The sequence below is a fragment of the Ranitomeya variabilis genome, chromosome 4 (assembly GCF_051348905.1).
Source record: "Ranitomeya variabilis isolate aRanVar5 chromosome 4, aRanVar5.hap1, whole genome shotgun sequence".
Classification (NCBI taxonomy): Eukaryota; Metazoa; Chordata; class Amphibia; order Anura; family Dendrobatidae; genus Ranitomeya; species Ranitomeya variabilis.
In genome coordinates, this window is record NC_135235.1 from 58213948 (window position 1) to 58233445 (window position 19498).

Below are 19498 nucleotides of genomic sequence, written 5' to 3' on the forward strand. Positions count from 1 at the left end.
ATCACATACACCAATACATTTCACAGTCGGGCCTCCAGGGGGAGCTAAGGGTTCTATTTATTAGGCCACTCCTCACAGTCTGGTAAAACTGGGGGTCAGGCAGGAAGTTAGGCAGGAAGTTAGGCAGAAAGCTGACTGGGTTGGACCAGACAACACCTGGTGGCAGAGGGTGTTGTGGGGAAAGATTCGGTAGGGTCCCTGTCAGGTTTGGGACCCTGACAGAGGCCTGGCTACAAGAAAGAACGTCACGGGACCGTGCCAGCTCAGCATAGCGGCAGTGCCCCAAGAAAGGATAAGAAGCGAGATATATTGTGCTGAGTGAGAAACGAGATCAAAGCAAGAGGAGAAATACCAGTAGGAGTCGTGCTGTAAGACCGAGGCAACATCCTACTGAGGCGCACAACCGGCGGCCGGAACGCCGAGGAAGTATTCATATATCTAGCTCCAAGCAATACTTCAAACCAACGGCAGGACAGTCAGTCTCAGGCAGGCTGTCTCATCTAAATCACCTATGCAGTCTTGGGGGGCAACTTGTGGAGAGGGGCGACTCTAGGGTCCCGGAAGAGCTCCGAGCCTACCCGTCATACGGGTGCCGTCCTAACCGTAACATCAGGGAGGGACGGAGGATTAGCAGAACGTCATCTAATCGAGTTGTGAGGGAACTTAAGAAACGGACACAACAGTTGTGGGGACTTTCCGTAAGCACAGCAGGGAAGGACCACAACACCTAGCGCTAGAAGGAAGGCACAGATTTCCACCTGTTAAGAGAACTCTGGAGGTGCCATTGGACCGGCCGGACTTGCGCAGCCTGGTAATCCGGATTCCGGACTGAGGACCCAGAGATCTTCAGTAAAGAGGTAAAGAGACTGCAACCTGGTGTCCTCGTTATTTACTACAACCTACACTGCACCGCAACATCACCATCTACATCTATCACTGTACGCCCCTCAGCAGGGTCACGGACCGGGTCTAGCCACCGTGACAACCCCAGAGCAGAGACTCAGAGGCCCGGTACCGGGTGCCCCTCGGCCCTGCGGCAGTGGGGGCGCTACAACTTGGCGTCACGAACAGGATCTACTTAAGCCTGAAGAATCAGGTCATGTGTGCCTTAGAACTGTGATTTACTGTGCTTGGACTGTACTTTATTGCAAGGACTGTGTATTGCCATTTACCGCCAAAATCCGCCATTACAGCGCTGAGGAGAGCGCAGGAGAAGAAGAAGGGCGTGGAAGTGGGCGTGAACAAGCTGAAGAGCGCGAAAGACAATGGCCGCCCAGTCTAAATATCTCGGCCCCTTGAGGACGTGTCCGTCAGCAGCCGAGATCCGCCTCCTGATCCTCAATGGTGGGCAGACAAAGAAAGCGAAACCGCCCACGAAGGAGAGAGCGGGAAAAGGACCAGGAAGAAGTGAGCCGCGTGGGAGACGCCATGGCGAGCCGCCCGGAGCCGGAGCGTGGGGTCGGAGCAGAGGACTCCCCCAGCTACCCAGAGAGATACCGCGGCCAGGCATCACCTGTTGGCTCTCACTTCCTGCAGGCCGGAGTGGAGGAGCTCGGCGACCAACTCCGGCGGACGCAGCTGAGCACTGAGGCCGGGTGGAAGAAGACCTTTATCGGGAGCCTCATCAGACGTCTGTTGGCAGCCTTGTCTGGTCCGGAGCAAGAAAGAAGTTCCAGCGCTCCGAAGCCAGAAAGCAAGGCCCTGCCGGAAAGCGAGATGCTGCAAACGGAGATGACAACGCCGCAGCGCAAGGCCCCGCAACCAGCGTTCCAGACCCCAGCGGAGGCGGAGCAGACCGGCACCGGAGGGACCACGTCTGAAGCAGGTATGAAGGACGACCCTGCCCTGACGACCGACACCACTCCAGTGACTGCTAGTGCCACAGCTGCTGATTCCGTTCCAGTGACTGATCTTGCAGCAGCCGCTACCTCTGCTGCAGCAAGTGCCCCTACTCAAGCTGCGCGGACCTCCATCGCTGCGCATGATTTAACTGTACATGAAAGACGGATTAACGGCGTTTGTCCAGCACTGGGTGTAACCCTGGACCTCACTTTGCCCAGGCCAAGAAGGGTTAAGTGCCAGGTGCAGCCCTGGAAGCCGTCCAACTAAACCTCGGAAACCTGAAACTGTACATAGTTAACTGTTTGTTTCCCTGCTTTTTGCTACTTTAAACCCGACCTGGGTTATTCTTAAAGGGATCCCTTTGTTTACCCGGGATCCCTTCTTCTGCTTTTTGTTTTGTTTCCTGTTTATTCATCACTGAAAGAACTGCTGGATCATGAACAATGCATGATACAAACTTCTTGTAAATAGTTTGCACCTTCTTAAAGGTGCTCCTTACTGGTGTTACAAAAAAGAAGGACTCTTTGCGAAGATACCGCACCGGAACCTTTGCTGAGTATGGACTGGTAGTTTGAGAAGATGTGCTACCTCATAGAGACTTGATCCCCTCTTAAAGGGGATGTTCACGTATTGCGTTGATGAACCGTATTGCCTTAAGACAGTTGGGTGGCAATAATGTCTTGAAAAAGAGAAAGTGATAATGCTGATATGTTAGAGTTAAATGTACCTAGCTGGTTAAATGGGAAAAATGTTCAATAATGTTAATAGAAGGATGAGGACAGGAAGTGAACCCGTAGGGGTTAGTGGTGAGTCCTCTTAGGAGCCAGATAGAGATGGCTCAGTGATTCCAAACTGAAAGTGAATGTTATGTTCTATACTGTGTATAGTAGTTGAAAAGGCAGTAGGCCCGGGCTGAAAGGGGCGGTCCTGTAAAGAAAGGAGAGGCAGTAGGTCTGGAGCATCTAGGACAGGCGGTCCTGCAGATTTAAAGAAGGAGTATGAAGTTAATTGCCTTATAATGTGTTATAAGAAGGTCTTTAGTGGATTTAGAGTGTACATCCTTAAAGACAATGTTAAATTATTGTTCAACGATTTTGCACTAAGTAGAATACCCGGTTGGGTAAAAGAAAGTTATCTATAGCATGTTGCTATAATATTTAACCATGTTTTGTAACGTTCAAGTGTCCTCACCTCCCATAAAGGGAAGCCTGTTTAAATATGCTTACTGTTATTGCACTCACAAAAATTGTATGTCTTTTTGCTAACCTGTATTGTTGTTTTCTTCCCAGTCCCGGTGTACTGGATTTAACCGGGGGGGAGTGCAGCGCCCCAGAGTCCTGGTCGTTGCAGTACTGTGGCTCCGCCGCTAAGGGGGGCTATGGTACATCTGATGGCACTGAAGGAGTTCATCTGATCAGGTATCACATACACCAATACATTTCACAGCCGGGCCTCCAGGGGGAGCTAAGGGTTCTATTTATTAGGCCACTCCTCACCACTGTGGGTAAAACTGGGGGTCAAGCAGGAAGTTAGGCAGAAAGCTGACTGGGTTGGACCAGACAACACCTGGTGGCAGAGGGTGTTGTGGGGAAAGATTCGGTAGGGTCCCTGTCAGGTTTGGGACCCTGACAGAGGCCTGGCTACAAGGAAGAATGTCATGGGACCGTGCCTGCTCAGCATAGCGGCGGTGCCCTAAGAAAGGATTAGAAGCGAGATATATTGTGCTGAGTGAGAAACGAGATCAAAGCAAGAGGAGAAATACCCGTAGGAGTCGTGCTGTAAGACCGAGGCAACATCCTACTGAGGCGCACAACCGGCGGCCGGAACGCCGAGGAAGTATTTATACAGTTAGGTCCATATATATTTGGACAGAGACAACATTTTTCTAATTTTGGTTATAGACATTACCACAATGAATTTTAAACAAAACAATTCAGATGCAGTTGAAGTTCAGACTTTCAGCTTTCATTTGAGGGTATCCACATTAAAATTGGATGAAGGGTTTAGGAGTTTCAGCTCCTTAACATGTGCCACCCTGTTTTTAAAGGGACCAAAAGTAATTGGACAATTGACTCCAAGGCTATTTCATGTACAGGTGTGGGTAATCCCTTCGTTATGTCATTCTCAATTAAGCAGATAAAAGGTCTGGAGTTGATTTGAAGTGTGGTGCTTGCATTTGGAAGGTTTTGCTGTGAAGTAAACATGCGGTCAAAGGAGCTCTCCATGCAGGTGAAACAAGCCATCCTTAAGCTGCGAAAACAGAAAAAACCCATCCGAGAAATTGCTACAATATTAGGAGTGGCAAAATATACAGTTTGGTACATCCTGAGAAAGAAAGAAAGCACTGGTGAACTCATCAATGCAAAAAGACCTGGGCGCCCACGGAAGACAACAGTGGTGGATGATCGCAGAATAAGCTCCATGGTGAAGAGAAACCCCTTCACAACAGCCAACCAAGTGAACAGCACTCTCCAGGAGGTCGGCGTATCAATATCCAAATCTACCATAAGGAGAAGACTGCATGAAAGTAAATACAGAGGGTTCACTACACGGTGCAAGCCACTCATAAGCATCAAGAATAAAAAGGCTAGACTGGAATTTGCTAAAAAACATCTAAAAAAGCCAGCACAGTTCTGGAAGAACATTTTTTGGACAGATGAAACCAAGATCAACCTCTGCCAGAATGATGGAAAGAGAAAAGTATGGCGAAGGCGTGGTACAGCTCATGATCCTAAGCATACCACATCATCTGTAACACACGGCGGAGGCAGTGTGATGGCTTGGGCATGCATGGCTGCCAGTGGCACTGGGTCACTAGTGTTTATTGATGATGTGACACAGGACTGAAGCAGCCGAATGAATTCTGAGGTATTCCGAGACATACTGTGTGCTCAGATCCAGCCAAATGCAGCCAAACTGATTGGTCGTCGTTTCATACTACAGATGGACAATGACCCAAAACATAAAGCCAAAGAAACCCAGGAGTTTATTAAAGCAAAGAAGTGGAATATTCCTGAATGGCCAAGTCAGTCACCTGATCTCAACCCAATTAAGCATGCATTTCACTTGTTAAAGACTAAAGTTCAGACAGAAAGGCCCACAAACAAACAGCAACTGAAAACCACTGCAGTGAAGGCCTGGCAGAGCATCAAAAAGGAGGAAACACAGCGTCTGGTGATGTCCATGCGTTCAAGACTTCAGGCAGTCATTGCCAACAAAGGGTTTTCAACCAAGCACTAAAAATAAACATTTTATTTAAAATTATTGAATCTGTCCAATTACTTTTTGTCCCTTTAAAAACAGGGTGGCACATATTAAGGACCTGAAACTTCTAAACCCTTCATCCAATTTTAATGTGGATACCCTTAAATGAAAGCTGAAAGTCTGAACTTCAACTGCATCTGAATTGTTTTGTTTAAAATTCATTGTGGCAATGTCTATAACCAAAATTAGAAAAATGTTGTCTCTGTCCAAATATATATGGACCTAACTGTATATCTAGCTCCAAGCAATACTTCAAACCAACGGCAGGACAGTCAGTCTTAGGCGGGCTGTCTCATCTAAATCACCTATGCAGTCTTGGGGGGCAACTTGTGGAGAGGGGCGACTCTAGGGTCCCGAAAGAGCTCCGAGCCTGCCCGTCATACGGGTGCCGTCCTAACCGTAACATCAGGGAGGGACGGAGGATTAGCAGAACGTCATCTAATCGAGTTGTGAGGGAACTTAAGAAACGGACACAACAGTTGTGGGGACTTTCCGTAAGCACAGCAGGGAAGGACCGCAACACCTAGCGCTAGAAGGAAGGCAGAGATTTCCACCTGTTAAGAGAACTCTGGAGGTGCCATTGGACCGGCCGGACTTGCGCAGCCTGGTTATCTGGATTCTGGACTGAGGACCCAGAGATCTTCAGTAAAGAGGTAAAGAGACTGCAACCTGGTGTCCTCGTTATTTACAACCTACACTGCACCGCAACATCACCATCTACACCTATCACTGTACGCCCCTCAGCAGGGTCACGGACCGGGTCTAGCCACCGTGACAACCCCAGAGCAGAGACTCAGAGGCCCGGTACCGGGTACCCCTCGGCCCTGCGGCAGTGGGGGAGCTACATATCCATAAGGTCAAAAAAACGCCCAATATGAAAGTAAGTAAATAAAAATTATTAAAAAGAGTGTAATATATATATAAAATGTGCCACAATGTGCATAATATAAAATAGAAAAGACAAGCAAAAATTAAGTGGTAGTGCAATAGGTATGAGTGCAAACCAATGCAAATGTGCTTTAAAGTGTTAATAGGCGATGTAAAGAGACACTTACTTCTAATATATGTAGGTAGATAAATATGGACCGCCAGTACGATATGGAGCACCGTTAATTAACACTTTAAAGCACTTTTGCATTGGTTTGCACTCATACCTATTGCACTACCACTTAATTTTTGCTTGTCTTTTCTATTTTATATTATGCACATTGTGGCACATTTTATATAATACACTCTTTTTAATAATTTTTATTTACTTGCTTTCATACTGGGCGTTTTTTTTGATCTTATGGATAGAGATATTTAAATTATTTATTATGGCAGCCAGATAGTTATGGGCACTAGTATATCATATACACATATATTAAATTATTCTTGATTTTAGTATTGTATCTTATGCTAATAACAGGAGCTGCAGGACGGTGAACACCACGGAGTAATAGAGATTAGACAGCTCATTTCTCAGCACTGTTCAGACATACGTTTTCTTCAGTAGATCAATGGCAAGAGTGAGAATTACCTTGTATAGACGAATCAGACCTTGCTGCTCGCTAAAAAACATTTATGCAATCGGTGTTATTTCTAATAAGAAATCTGATCACTTCTTTCTATAGGCAAGTGAGATTTTCTAACGTTTTTATGCTCAAGACTGAGCAAGAACAGAAAGATCGCATAGTAAAAAAATAAAATAAAAAATGTGTAAATATATTTATCTACTATATAATGGTCTAAGGGTCACTTCCGTCTTTCTGTCTGTCCTTCTGTCACGGATATTCATTGGTCGCGGCCTCTGTCTGTCATAGAATCAAAGTCACTGATTGGTCGTGGTAAAACACCCACGACCAATCAGCGACGGCCACAGTCCGGCGGCAATATGGCCGCTCTTTCCTCCCCGCAGTCAGTGCCCGCTCCATACTCCCCTCCAGTCAGCCCTCACTCAGGGTTAATGCCAGCGTTACCGGAGCACGGTGTAACGCACTCCGGTTATGCAGCTATTAACCCTGTGTGACCAACTTTTTACTATTGATGCTGCATATGCAGCAGCAATAGTAAAACGATCTAATGTTAAAATGCTAATAAAAAAAAAAGGTTATTCTCACCCTCAGACGTGGGTGCTGTCCTCGGCAGTGCAAGCCGCAGGTTCCTGTTCCAAAGATGCTATGCGAGAAGGACCTTCAATGACATCACGGTCATGTGACCGCGACATCATCACAGGTCCTGCGCTCATAGCAACCCTGGGACCGGAAGCTGCCGCGTGCACCGCACACAGGCGACAGCACTACAATGGGCCCTCGGAAGGGGAGTATAGGTTTATTTTTTAACCTGTTACATACGTGGCTGGGCAATCTACTACGTGGCTGGGCAGTATACCACGTGGGCTGTGCAATATGCTATGTGGACATGCATATTCTAGAATACCCGATGCGTTAGAATCAGGCCACCATCTAGTATCTATCTATCTATCTATCTATCTATATTCCAGTACCACTCACTTCCACATTGAGATGAAGTTTCCATCCAAAATCCAAAACACATGATCCATCATAAATGTCTCAAGATGAAAATACCCCTTTAAGTTAACACCAAATCTTGTTTTTGCCATAGATAAATCAAAGTATCAGGCCCACTTGCTATCATTCTACCACACCGACATCTTTAAATATATATTTAGATATTTTAATTAATAATCTGGAAAGTAACATTTATTTAAACAATAAAAATAATCAGCTGCCAACAATGGATGGTGAGGTGTGAGGTATAAACAGATAAAAAGGTCACGTGAACACAACAAGAATAAAGAAAGTCCAGAAGAAATGTTAGACTAAAAACACAAAAAAGACAAGAAAAAGTTTTAAAACAATTTAAAATTATTCTTGGTAAGACAGACGACTATGTACAGGAGGAGGAGAGTCGCCGCTCAGTTCTGGCTCCTCAGGGGCAGTTTGGATCTGGGGATTGAGGTCTCTCCGTCTTCTGTATGCTTCAACCGCTCCAGGATTGTCAAGTTCGCTTTGTTTTCCTTTTCTCTTTTGTGTCTTTTCTTTAGCTGTTAAATAAGGGAGAAAATCAAAACTGGGTTACAAATCTCATGTACTTTATTCTTCAAGAATTCTGAATTTATTACAGGGCTCCCCCCACTTGGGAGCGGTTAGTTACTGCTAGCTACACAGTGCACACTGAACACTCCCCGGAATGTGACTGGCAGTAATGCGGCGTGCAGAGAAGGTTGTCGATCAATGCTCTGCCCTGATGACTGGAAGCATGCAGCTGCAGGGAGAATATAACATTTTCTACCTGTAGCCGCTGCTCCAGTAAGCCAACTACACAGAGTTTGCGCCATTAAGCTGCAGATTAGCACTATATCTGCAGATAGGGTTTCTGGAGGAGACGGGTTTCCTTTAAAGTGAACTTCTGCTCATCGTCTTGTCTTTCAACTTTTTTTAAATTGCTCTTTGTAGAATTTGTGAACAACAAGAACACAAATTTTGGTAGAAATTATACTCAAAATGATTGAAGCAAATTTTCAGGACAGGGTCTTACTTTGAAAAAGGGAACGCCACCATTTTCCTGGCAAACAACATTGACATCTATGATGGACTTCTCGCTTATGCTGTCATTAACGGCTGGTTCATCTTCAAGGGAGTCCTGAGAAAGAATGAATCAGAATAATGGACATGTCTTATAGGACTGGAAAAGATTTGTCAAATCTATTGAGAGCAAAGGGTTAATACAAATAATCCGTGCTCCCTCTAAACCTACGGAGGATTAAAACGGAACCTGTCGATCAATGAGGCCCAAACGACAGGCAGCAGGAGTCAGTGTGGAAATCACCTATATCTTTCTCTTAAAAGTTGTGGAATTTCAGAGAAAACATTTGAAGATTTGGATGGGGATCATAGCCGGCAGGGTGGATAAAAATCAATGTTTTAAAAAAAAATAAAATAAAAAAAATCGGATTTTTTTTATTTAAATCGGATTTTTTTGATTTAAATCGGATTTTTTTCAATAAACTGCTTTTTGAGGAAAATATTTTACCATCCAAAGGTTCTTCCATCATGAGATAAAGCTGAGTTGTTTATCTCAGTAGAATAAAGGCTGTATATGTGTAACATTCACAATGCCATGCTCTTCCAGAGGTTTCTGTAGGATTAGTGGGCAGTTTCTCTCCTATATTATCACAGACGCTTGCTTTACTTACGCAGTTCTCAAAACTGAATTTGACTCCGCAGAGGTCCCAGCCTCTTCTTCACGGCAAAAATGTTACAACATGAACAGAGTTGAGAAAAAGACCTTAATCCTATTGTTCTACAAACCTATGAATACAGAATCAACCCCTTCAGTGCCAAGTCCAAGAAGTTAGACAATATGTTTCTGATTGTTTGGAGTGGAATAGATCTGCACAACACAAGAAGAATGTGAATCTAAGTGTGAGGAGGCGGAAGGGCAAGCAGACAAGAAAATGAAAGTGAAACTTTGAGCACAATACTGCAGCATAGCCACAGACAGACAAGTCTGGATCTGTTTGTGTGTACGATACGATCTGAGGTTTATTACATTCTTTCCTTATAATGGCAGCAGGCCGTAAAAGAGACCCAGTTTGGGAATATTTTAATGAAGATCCTTCGCCTATCGGTAAGGCAGGCATGCGTGCAAAATGCAAACGATGCAACAAAGATGCAAGGCCTGGTGGCGCGAATGAGGCAACATCATGAGAAGTGCGGTGACGAAGATGACCAAAGAAACACTTCTGAACAGGCAGGATCTTCAGGTTGGTAAACATTTATTGAATCCTATTTCTAAAGACTGAACTGTCATGTGTGAGAAAAATTATATTTCTTATTATTACTGCATGTTACTGTCATTTGGTACGGTTATGAAGAAAAACAAATATTCCTTTTGGGGCAGGGGCAGTGATGTGTTGTGTACAATGAGCAGAAATTGTATAAACAATAAAATAACAGCATTGACTTTTTTTGTTTAGGGGAATTCATGGATTATGGAAACTATCCACCTCCAAGATCACCATCATCCTGTTCTACAGTTTCAGAGTTATCCATCCAGGATAGTGCTTCATTAGCAGCAGCATCATCATCAGACACCCACAGCCACATACCACCATCACCCAAAAGGAAGAAAAAACCTTTACCTCCTGGAACCACCATAGATAGGTTTGTGATAAGAACTAGCACATTAGAAAAAGAGTTGATTGATGAAAAAATTGCCCAGTTTATTTCTGCAAGAACTCTTCTTTCCGTCTGACTGAGAACCCACATTTCATTAATATGGTTCAGTCACTGAGACCAGGATATAGTCCACCCAGCAGAGCTGATGTTGCAGGGAAACTGCTGGATCAAGTGTATGACAGAGAAATGGAGCAATGTGCAACAGCTCTGGAGGGTAAAATTGTTAACCTAAGTGTTGATGGGTGGAGTAATGTCCACAATGATCCTATTGTATGTGCTTGTATAACAACAGAAGAAGGTAAAGTCTTCCTTGCACAAACAACTGATACGTCAGGAAATGCACACACAGCAGAATACTTACAAGAAGTGGCAGTAAAAGCTATAACGACATGTGAACAAAAATTCAAATGTCTAGTACGCAGTTTGGTCACTGACAATGCTGCAAACGTATCCAAGATGAGAAGAGATTTAGAAGAGCAGGGAGGGAATACAAAGCTGCTAATAACATATGGTTGCAGTGCTCATTTGCTTCACCTCTTAGCCAAAGACTTAAGTGTTCCAGAAATAAAGGCTAATGTTGTTGAAATTGCTAAATACTTCCGTAATAATCATTTTGCTGCAGCAGCTCTGAAAAGGATGGGTGGAACCAAGCTAACGCTCCCACAAAATGTTAGATGGAACTCTGTGGTGGACTGTTTTGAGCAGTATATCAAAAACTGGCCTATTCTGATGACACTTTGTGAAGAAAATCGAGATAAAATAGATGGCACTGTCACGGCCAAAATCCTCAACATTGGGCTTAAGAGAAATGTTGAACATATGCTGAGCTTCCTGAAACCCATCTCTCAAGCTTTAAACAAAATACAGAAAAATAGCTGTTTTATTGCGGATGCTGTTGAAATTTGGAAGGAACTGATTGAACACTTAAAAACAGAACTACACATGGACAGAATTAAATTACAAGCAGTAAACAAACGAATGGGACAAGCACTGACTCCAGCTCATTTTTTGGCAAATATTGTCAATATCCAATATCAGGGTCAAAACCTAAGTGCTGAGGAAGAGGAGTTAGCTATAACATGGGTATCCAGCAATCATCCATCTTTAATGCCAACTATAATAAACTTCAGAGCTAAGGGGGAACCATTCAAGAAATACCGTATTTTGCGGACTATAAGACGCACCGGACCATAAGGCGCACCCCAAATTTGGGGTGAAAATTGCAGAAAAAAAGATTTTTTATAAGATGGGGGTCCGTCTTATTGTCCGAATTTACAGTATCTTACCTGAGGGCTGGTGGTGGCAGAGCAGGGTCACAGGAGGCATGGTGGCGGCAGAGGTGGGGTGATGCGGTACGGCGTGCACCTGAGCAGGGTCCCTTCCTGCTTAGGTGGGCGACGCCACGGCCTGGTGTCCATGGGAGGGTGGCAGCAGTGGTTACCAACAGGAGCTGGGATGAGGAGGCACAGTGAGAGGTATGGCGTGGGCAGGGTCCCTTTCCCCGGTGAGGTGATGGAAGGATCTCATGGGCACATGGACTGGAGATGATGGAGGTAGTGGTGTACATTGTGAAGCGAGTATTCCACAGGAGCTCAGATGTCTGAGTCCTTGCCGCTTCCCGGCGCTCCTCAGCGCAATAATTATTTCAGAAGCCGGTAATAAGTGAGGAGCTCCGCTACCGAGACACAGCCGCCATGACCGGACACTGCGGGAAAAGCGCCTCTGTACTGCTGCGAGCCCTGGTGGAGGCGGAGAGCCGGCCGTGCCATGCGGTGCTGAGGAGCGCCGGGAAGCGGCAAGGACTCAGACATCTGAGCGCCTGTGGAATACTCGCTTCACAATGTACACCACTACCTCCATCATCTCCAGTCCATGTGCCCACGAGATCCTTCCTGAACCTTGCTGCACCCATCCTGGGAAGCAAAAGGATGGAGTATACAGAGTCCAAAGTCCGGTGAGGTGATGCAGCTGCAGCAGCCCGGTAATGCAGCAGAGCCGGGTGAATCCTGTTGATATCGGTGGGCGCGGCCATCTTCCTGAGGCCGCGCGTTCGCAGATGGAGCTCTGCTGCCCGGGGCTTCAGGAAAATGGCCGCCGCGATCCCCATCTGCGCACGCGCGGCATCCCGCGGCCATTTTCCTGGAGCCCCGGGCAGCAGAGCTCCATCTGCGAACGCGCGGCCTCAGGAAGATGGCCGCGCCCACCGATAACATCAGGATTCACCCGACTCTGCTGCCTTACCGGGCTGCTGCATCACCTCACCGGGAAAAGGGACCCCGCTCACTGCGCCTCCTCATCTCCGTACCTCTGCTGCCACACCTCTGCCGCCGCACCTCTGCCACCGCACCTCTGCCGCCACGGTAAGCCTGCATTGCGACTATTAGACGCACCCCCCATTTTCCCCCCTTTTTTTGGGGGGGAAAAAGTGCGTCTTGTAGTCCGAAAAATACGGTATATGTTTGCTTAAGATATTTTAAGGAAGGTCACACCAGTAAACTGGTGGAAGTCACTTAAGCGCTTGGATTTAGAGACTGTTCAAGTAATGATTTCACTTTTAACAGAAGTAGCTTCTTCTGCAGGCGTTGAAAGAATATTCTCTTCCTTTGGACTCATTCATTCTAAATTGAGAAATCGGTTGGGACCCAATAAAGCAGGAAAGCTTGTTTTTCTTTTCCAGATTATGAATAGGAACAAAGAAGAAGATGATGATGAAGATGACGACAAGTGAGCTACAGAGGACAGCAGGGACAGTAGTATTTAAGTTTTTCATGTGTCGGCTGGGCTGACAGTCTAAGTTTCTTAAAATATATATATATTTTGTTTAGCCAAATTAGTTAACAAACATGGATGTTTGTTTAAGCAAATAACTTATGCTGTAATGTTGTTATTGTTTCAGTTGAATAAATCTATTTAAATTGTTATTAAGGTCAGGATTATTTTTCTCCTTCCTAAGTACAACAGAACAGTGGTGTCCAAATATGAATGATTAACCCATTAAACTGGGGAGAAAAAAGTAATATAAAAAGTGATTCTAAAAATCTTCATCTACTTGCATGTTAAAGTAGCAAGAACTAGTTTAGGTAGAAACTTTGATTTAAATCACTGATTTAAATCAAGCCTTACTGACTAGTGATTTAAATCGTGATTTAAATCAGTTAGATTTAAATCAAACCCACCCTGATAGCCGGAGAGGGGACTAGTGTCGCCCACTGTTGGCTTATCCCTGCTCTGCTCTTGTAGATTGACAGGACTCTCCTCGCATAAGTGTAATCATCTACAGGGTGAAGCCGGCGGAGGGCAGCACCGGATTAGTCCTGCTTCTCCAGATTGTCTCGGTCCAGCTTCTAAAGCTTATGATCCCGCAGGCCGGCACAGTCACCGTCACTCAAGAAGAGAAAACCTTTAGGTTATGTTCAGCATTTTTGATGCATAAAAAAAAATATGTCGGAATTTATGCGAGTTTATGATGCCAAGCCATTTTGATCACAAGCAGGAAAATTTGCAGTAAAAACTATGAAATTGGCACGTTATGTACCACAAGTATAATAAAAAAAATTAAAAACCACGGAAAAAGTGTGGCGATGACTGTCGGGCCTGAGTGCTCTGCTGGCAACATACTATTCAGTCACAGCCCCCTTTCCGCAGTTACCGGTGCCACTTTGCCAACTGTTCCCTTCTGCTCACCTGGTCCACAGGCTCCTCAGATATGGAGACCACACTGTTGACAGCAGCTTGTAGCTCTTCCTGCCGCCGCTTCCTGAACTGCTCCAGGAGGACATCTCTTGGTTGTGACTTTATAAGAGAATTGGGGAAAATATACTCTCTCCTCTGGGGAGTGACACCTGCAACAGAAAGGAATGAAAGTCCCCAGTATAAAACGCAGATTTAACACCCAAGAGGAAGGCTTGTGGTTTCTTGGTTGCTCACCTGTTGGTAGGTAATTTTGGAGTTCTTCATTAATGTAAGAATTGGTTTTATCCAGAGCGGCCTGAGTTTGCTCGTGAAGCTCCAGCTGCTGCTCCTCAATCAGTTCCTTCCCGCTCTTGACCTGTTCAGATAGGTTGGCTACAGCTGCCTCCTGTGCAAGCTTCTGCCGGTTCACCATGTCTGTAATCCCAGCCACTGAGGAGGTGCAGCCATCGACCATACCCTGCAGGAGAAAGCAAATGTGGCAATTCACCTGCAACATGTCAGCAAGTAGGAATAAATGGTCAAGGAAAGAGAAAAAAAAAAAAAAAGCTGCCAGATCCAATTGGTGATTTTATTGTTAATCCATTAAAAAGATATATACATTACAGAAATAAATAACGGGGAGACCTCTGTGAAACCAACGCTTTTCGAACACCATTATTAATCCTGGTTTGGTATTAAGATGAAGAATGTTTGGCTTTCGAAACGCGTTGGTTTCACAGAGGTTTTTTTATTTCTGTAATGTATATATCTTTTTAATGGATTAACAATAAAATTCACAATTTTACCTGCAGTTTAATCTAGAACCTGGAACCTTTTTTCCCCTTGAACTTGCATCTACAGACACTGGGCAGTGGCATGGGGCTTCCTCATTCTCAACAAATAAGGCTAGGTTCTCATTGCGTTTTGGTGTGAGCGCTAACGGACAGCGTTGCACGGTGAAATTAACGCCGTGCAACGCGTCCGTTAGCGCTCCCATTGCCAGCAATGTTAACGCGCATTGTTAGCGCGTGCCATGTTCGGCACGCGCTAGCGATGTGCCGTTCTTTTGTGGCACGCCTCGGACGCTGCTGCTAGCGGGGAAGTTTAACGTGACCCCGAAAAAGACATTGCGTTAGCGCAATCCACTAGCGCTGAGCGCTAAACGGATTGCCCTAACGCAATCTGAACCTAGCCTAAGGGAGAGCCGGTGTTTTTCTCTCCACAGTTTGAGCATGTAGGAACACTTTTCACTTGCTGCATCCAATGTATGGAAAGAGGTCCCCTGGCAATAACATAGCCAAGGAATGCGGAAACTGGCCCCAAAGTTGTACCAAGTTTAGAAGTTACAGACAGGGTATAACTTCCAAAGCGCTGGGGATGAAGAGAGAAGAGAGACGAATGCTAGGATTCCCCACCAATCCGTAGAACCAGTGCTTCGAAGACCCCGTGTGAATGGAGTGGTGTTTGAGCACACGCAACTCCACTCATTTTCTACGAGATCTCCTAAGACACATCAGCACAGACCCCTAAACTTTCCAATTGTGCGTCTGAACCACTGTGGACCCCCATAACCCAAGAATGGAGCATTGGTTGCACATGGAGACGGCCCTCGGCTTCTACAGCATTCACAATGACTGCAGCCCCATTTTCTTCATAGCACGTGGTTAGACCCCCAAACACATACATCCTGCAGATAGGGGGATTACATTAGGAATAGCCCTTTAAGCATTTGCATGGCCAGTGTCTACATGATTACTATAAGAATGTGCAATGCTGCGCAATGTGACCGGGGACTTGCCGTGTGGAAGCTTTGAAGCTGGGCTTTTGTATCCTGTAAGTAGCAGTTGTGCTGTTCCATAATGGAAGACATCTTGGTTCTGGTGGTCTCACACCAGCTCTCCATGTCCCGAGATAGGGCAGTGATGTTGCCGCTCAGCTTCTCACACAGGCTGTTGGATTCATCTATGGTCCTCATGTTGAATCCTGATAGTTGCCGGATCTCGCTGGCTACAGCTCCACTCTGGTCTACCGATACCTTGTGATGACTTGAAGTAAGTTCAATGGCTTCCGATGTAACAATGCAAGAAAAATGCAAAAGTCGGATTACTGGGCAGCGCACTCGACCGTGTCTAATGTCTGCATTCACATCAGAAGCCACATAACCATTCTCTATAACGATTAGTAATAGAACACACTGGCGCTACAACTGATACAGGTACAAGTGCTGCAGGTATTAGGCAGATACTGTGCCCCCTCTGCCAAAAAATAAAAACAACTATATAACACAAATACCGCGCTACAAGTGCCTATGATGTAACAATTTGCTGATTATTAAGTGGGCTCCTCGCCTACTTTACCCCTTACACTGTTTAATGCACGTCTAAATGTATATAATAAAACATGTAAGAGGTCCTAATGTGATAACGGATTTGCCTGTTGTAAATGCACCAAGGATAGACTCACACTGAAATCAGATGGCCGCAATTCATGGTATCACACCAGTGCATACTATGATGTACTTGAAAATATAACTCTTACCGTATCAGGCAAGGTGTCATAAGCTGGCAGTGATTGTTGAGTGGCTGCTTCTGGTGCCTCTAGCGAAGATGGTGGTCAGATCCCTGCCGATATGAGTAGTAAGCGTGGGGACGCAATGGCCCCTCCAATGGCAACGATCGGGTGGACACACAATCTTTCTTGGAGCCTTCATTGGGGGACACAGGTAACCATGGGTGTATGCTTTTTGTCACTAGGAGGCTGACACTATGCAAATAAAGAAGTAACTCCTCCCCGGCAGTATACACCCTCCGACAGGCACCAGGCACCTCAGTTGGTGCAAAAGCAGTAGTAGGAACACGTAATATAAAACTCAACCTATGTACCAACCCACAACAACGGCACGTTAGCCAACACGGTATAACTTCAAGGGAGGGTGCTGTGTCCCCCAATGAAGGCTCCAAGAAAGATTTTACGGTAAGAACCAAAAAGGAGATTTTTGTGTATTCACCGTAAAATCTCTTTCGCTTAGCCTCTAATTGGGGGACACAGGACCATGGGTGCTATGCTGCTGTCCACTAGGAGGCGACACTATGCATAATCTGAAAAAGATTAACTGTGGCTCCTCCTGTGCAGTATACACCCCTGGACGGCATCAGCCTTCTCCAGTTTTGTGCAAAAGCAGTAGGAGGAACGTAACATGAATAACATAATTATGCCTGTAAGAAGGCAACTATGTAACATGAATAACATAATTATGCCTGTAAGAAAGCAACTATGTACGAGCTCAAGAAAACAATATGAGAACTCAACAGTTACAACGGCCCGGAAAGGGCAACAGGGTGGGAGCTGTGTCCCCCAATTAGAGGCTAAGAGAAAGAGATTTTACGGTGAGTACACAAAAATCTCCTTTACTCTGTCGCCTCATTGGGGGACACAGGACCATGGGACATCCTAAAGCAGTCCCTGGGTGGGAAGCAATGGACGAATATTGTGCAGACAGGCCCCTATACTTAGAGCACCGCCGCCTGCAGGACACATCTACCCAGGCTCGCGTCCGCTGAGGACTGGGTATGAACCCTGTAGTGTTTAGTAAACGTGTGTAAGCTAGTCTAAGTGGCCGCCTTACACACTTGTTGTGCCAAAGCCTGGTGCCGAATGGCCCAGGAGGCCCCTACCGCCCTTGTAGAGTGTGCCGTAATACCGGCTGGAAGAGGAAAATTCTTAAGGCGGTAGGCCTCTTGTATGGTGGATTTGATCCACCTGGCAAAGGTAGCTTTGGAAGCTGGCAGACCCTTGTGGCCGCCTTCCGGAAGGAGGAAAAGAGAATCAGACCTCCGGAAGGACGCAGTCCTAGACACGTATATACGCAATGCCCTGACAAGGTCAAGCGTATGCAGAGCCTTCTCCACTCTATGAACCGGAACCGGACAAAGGGATGGTAGTGAAATTTCCTCATTGTGGTGGAAGTCGGACACAACCTTCGGAAGGAAGGATGGGACCGTACGAAGAACTACCTTGTCCTGGTGAAAAGCCAGGAACGGCCGTCTGCAGGAGAGTGCTGTCAGTTCAGACACCCTGCGTAGCGAGGTGATTGCCACCAGGAAAACCACCTTCTGGGCAAGAAGGCGGAGCGGGACCTCCTTAAGGGGTTCGAAGGGTGGTTCCTGCAATGCTGTCAGGACCAGGTTGAGGTCCCACGTTTCTAGTGGTCGTCTGTAGGGGGAACCAATCGGGAAACCCCCTGAAGGAAAGTCCTTACTTGCGGCTTGGTAGCAATGCGCCTTTGAAAAAGCACTGAGAGGGCTGACACCTGGCTCTTAAGCGAGCCCAATGACAGCCTGGCCTCCAGACCCAATTGGAGAAAACCAAGTACTTTGGGTAGGGAATAAGGGAGTGGGATCTGGCCACGAGATTCGCACCAGGTAAAGAAAGCTTTCCAGGTACGGTAATAAATCTTGGCAGAGGCTGGTTTCCGTGCTCTGATCATGGTTCCAATGACGTCCGTCGAGAGCCCTGCCTGGGTTAGAACCCAGGTCTCAAGGGCCACGCCGTCAAATTGAGAGCCCCTGAGTTCTGGTGGTAGAACGGGCCTTGTGATAGAAGATAGTGGCGGTCGGGGAGACGCCAAGGGGCGTCTGCTGTGAGTTGTACGATGTCGGTGTACCATGTGCGTCTGGGCCAGTCCGGTGCAATTAGGATGGTTGGAACTCCCTCTTGTTTGATCTTCCTCACCACTCTGGATATCAGGGGGAGAGGTGGAAAAATATTCAGGATCTGGAACTGGGTCCAGTCCTGAACCAGAGCGTCTGCTCCGAGCGACCGTGGATCGTGTGTTCTGGCCATGAAGTTGGAGACCTTGGCATTGAAGTGGGATGCCATTAGGTCCACATCCGGGGTCCCCCAGCGGAGACAGATCTGTTGAAAAATTTCGGGATGGAGAGACCACTCTCCCGAGTCTATTCCTTGTCGGCTGAGGAAGTCGGCTTCCCAGTTGTCCACACCCGGAATGTGGACCGCCGAAAGAACAGACCCCGTGTCCTCCGCCCAGCGGAGGATGTGTGACACTTCTCGCATCGCCTGGGTACTGCGGGTCCCCCCTTGGTGATTCACATATGCCACAGCCGTGGCATTGTCCGACTGTATTCTGATGTGAGAGGCTGCCAGTAAGTGATGGAAGGCCCTCAATGCCAGAAGGATGGCACGAATTTCCAGGATGTTGATGGGCATGGTCGCTTCCACTGGGGACCACTTGCCCTGTGGTGTAGGTGCACCGCACCCCAACCCGTCAGGCTCGCGTCGGTGGTCAGAACCTTCCATTAACCTGTGAGAAAGGATTTCCCCTTTGCTAGCGAGGTTGGCTTGAGCCACCAGTGCAGGGACCTCCTGGTTGACGACGTTAGCTGGAACTCCCTGTCGAGAGAAAAGGGATTCCTGTCCCAGGACTTGAGAATGGCTAGTTGGAGAGGTCTGAGGTGAAATTGGGCAAATGGGACAGCTTCTATTGCTGCTGCCATCTTGCCGAGGACTCTCAAACCGGA

At 46.4% G+C, this 19498-nt stretch overlaps 1 protein-coding gene across 1 annotated transcript in view; it reads right to left on the reverse strand.

Moving 5' to 3' along the window:
- Window positions 1-7768: 7768 nt before the first annotated feature.
- LOC143769743 (kinesin-like protein KIF11) overlaps window positions 7769-19498 on the reverse strand; it is a 45961-nt gene continuing 34231 nt past the window's right edge. The window contains 5 exon segments of the mRNA XM_077258572.1: window positions 7769-8152; window positions 8647-8751; window positions 13974-14131; window positions 14217-14439; window positions 15760-16042. Of these exon segments, the coding sequence (XP_077114687.1) occupies window positions 8024-8152; window positions 8647-8751; window positions 13974-14131; window positions 14217-14439; window positions 15760-16042 (898 nt within the window). The 3' untranslated portion in view covers window positions 7769-8023.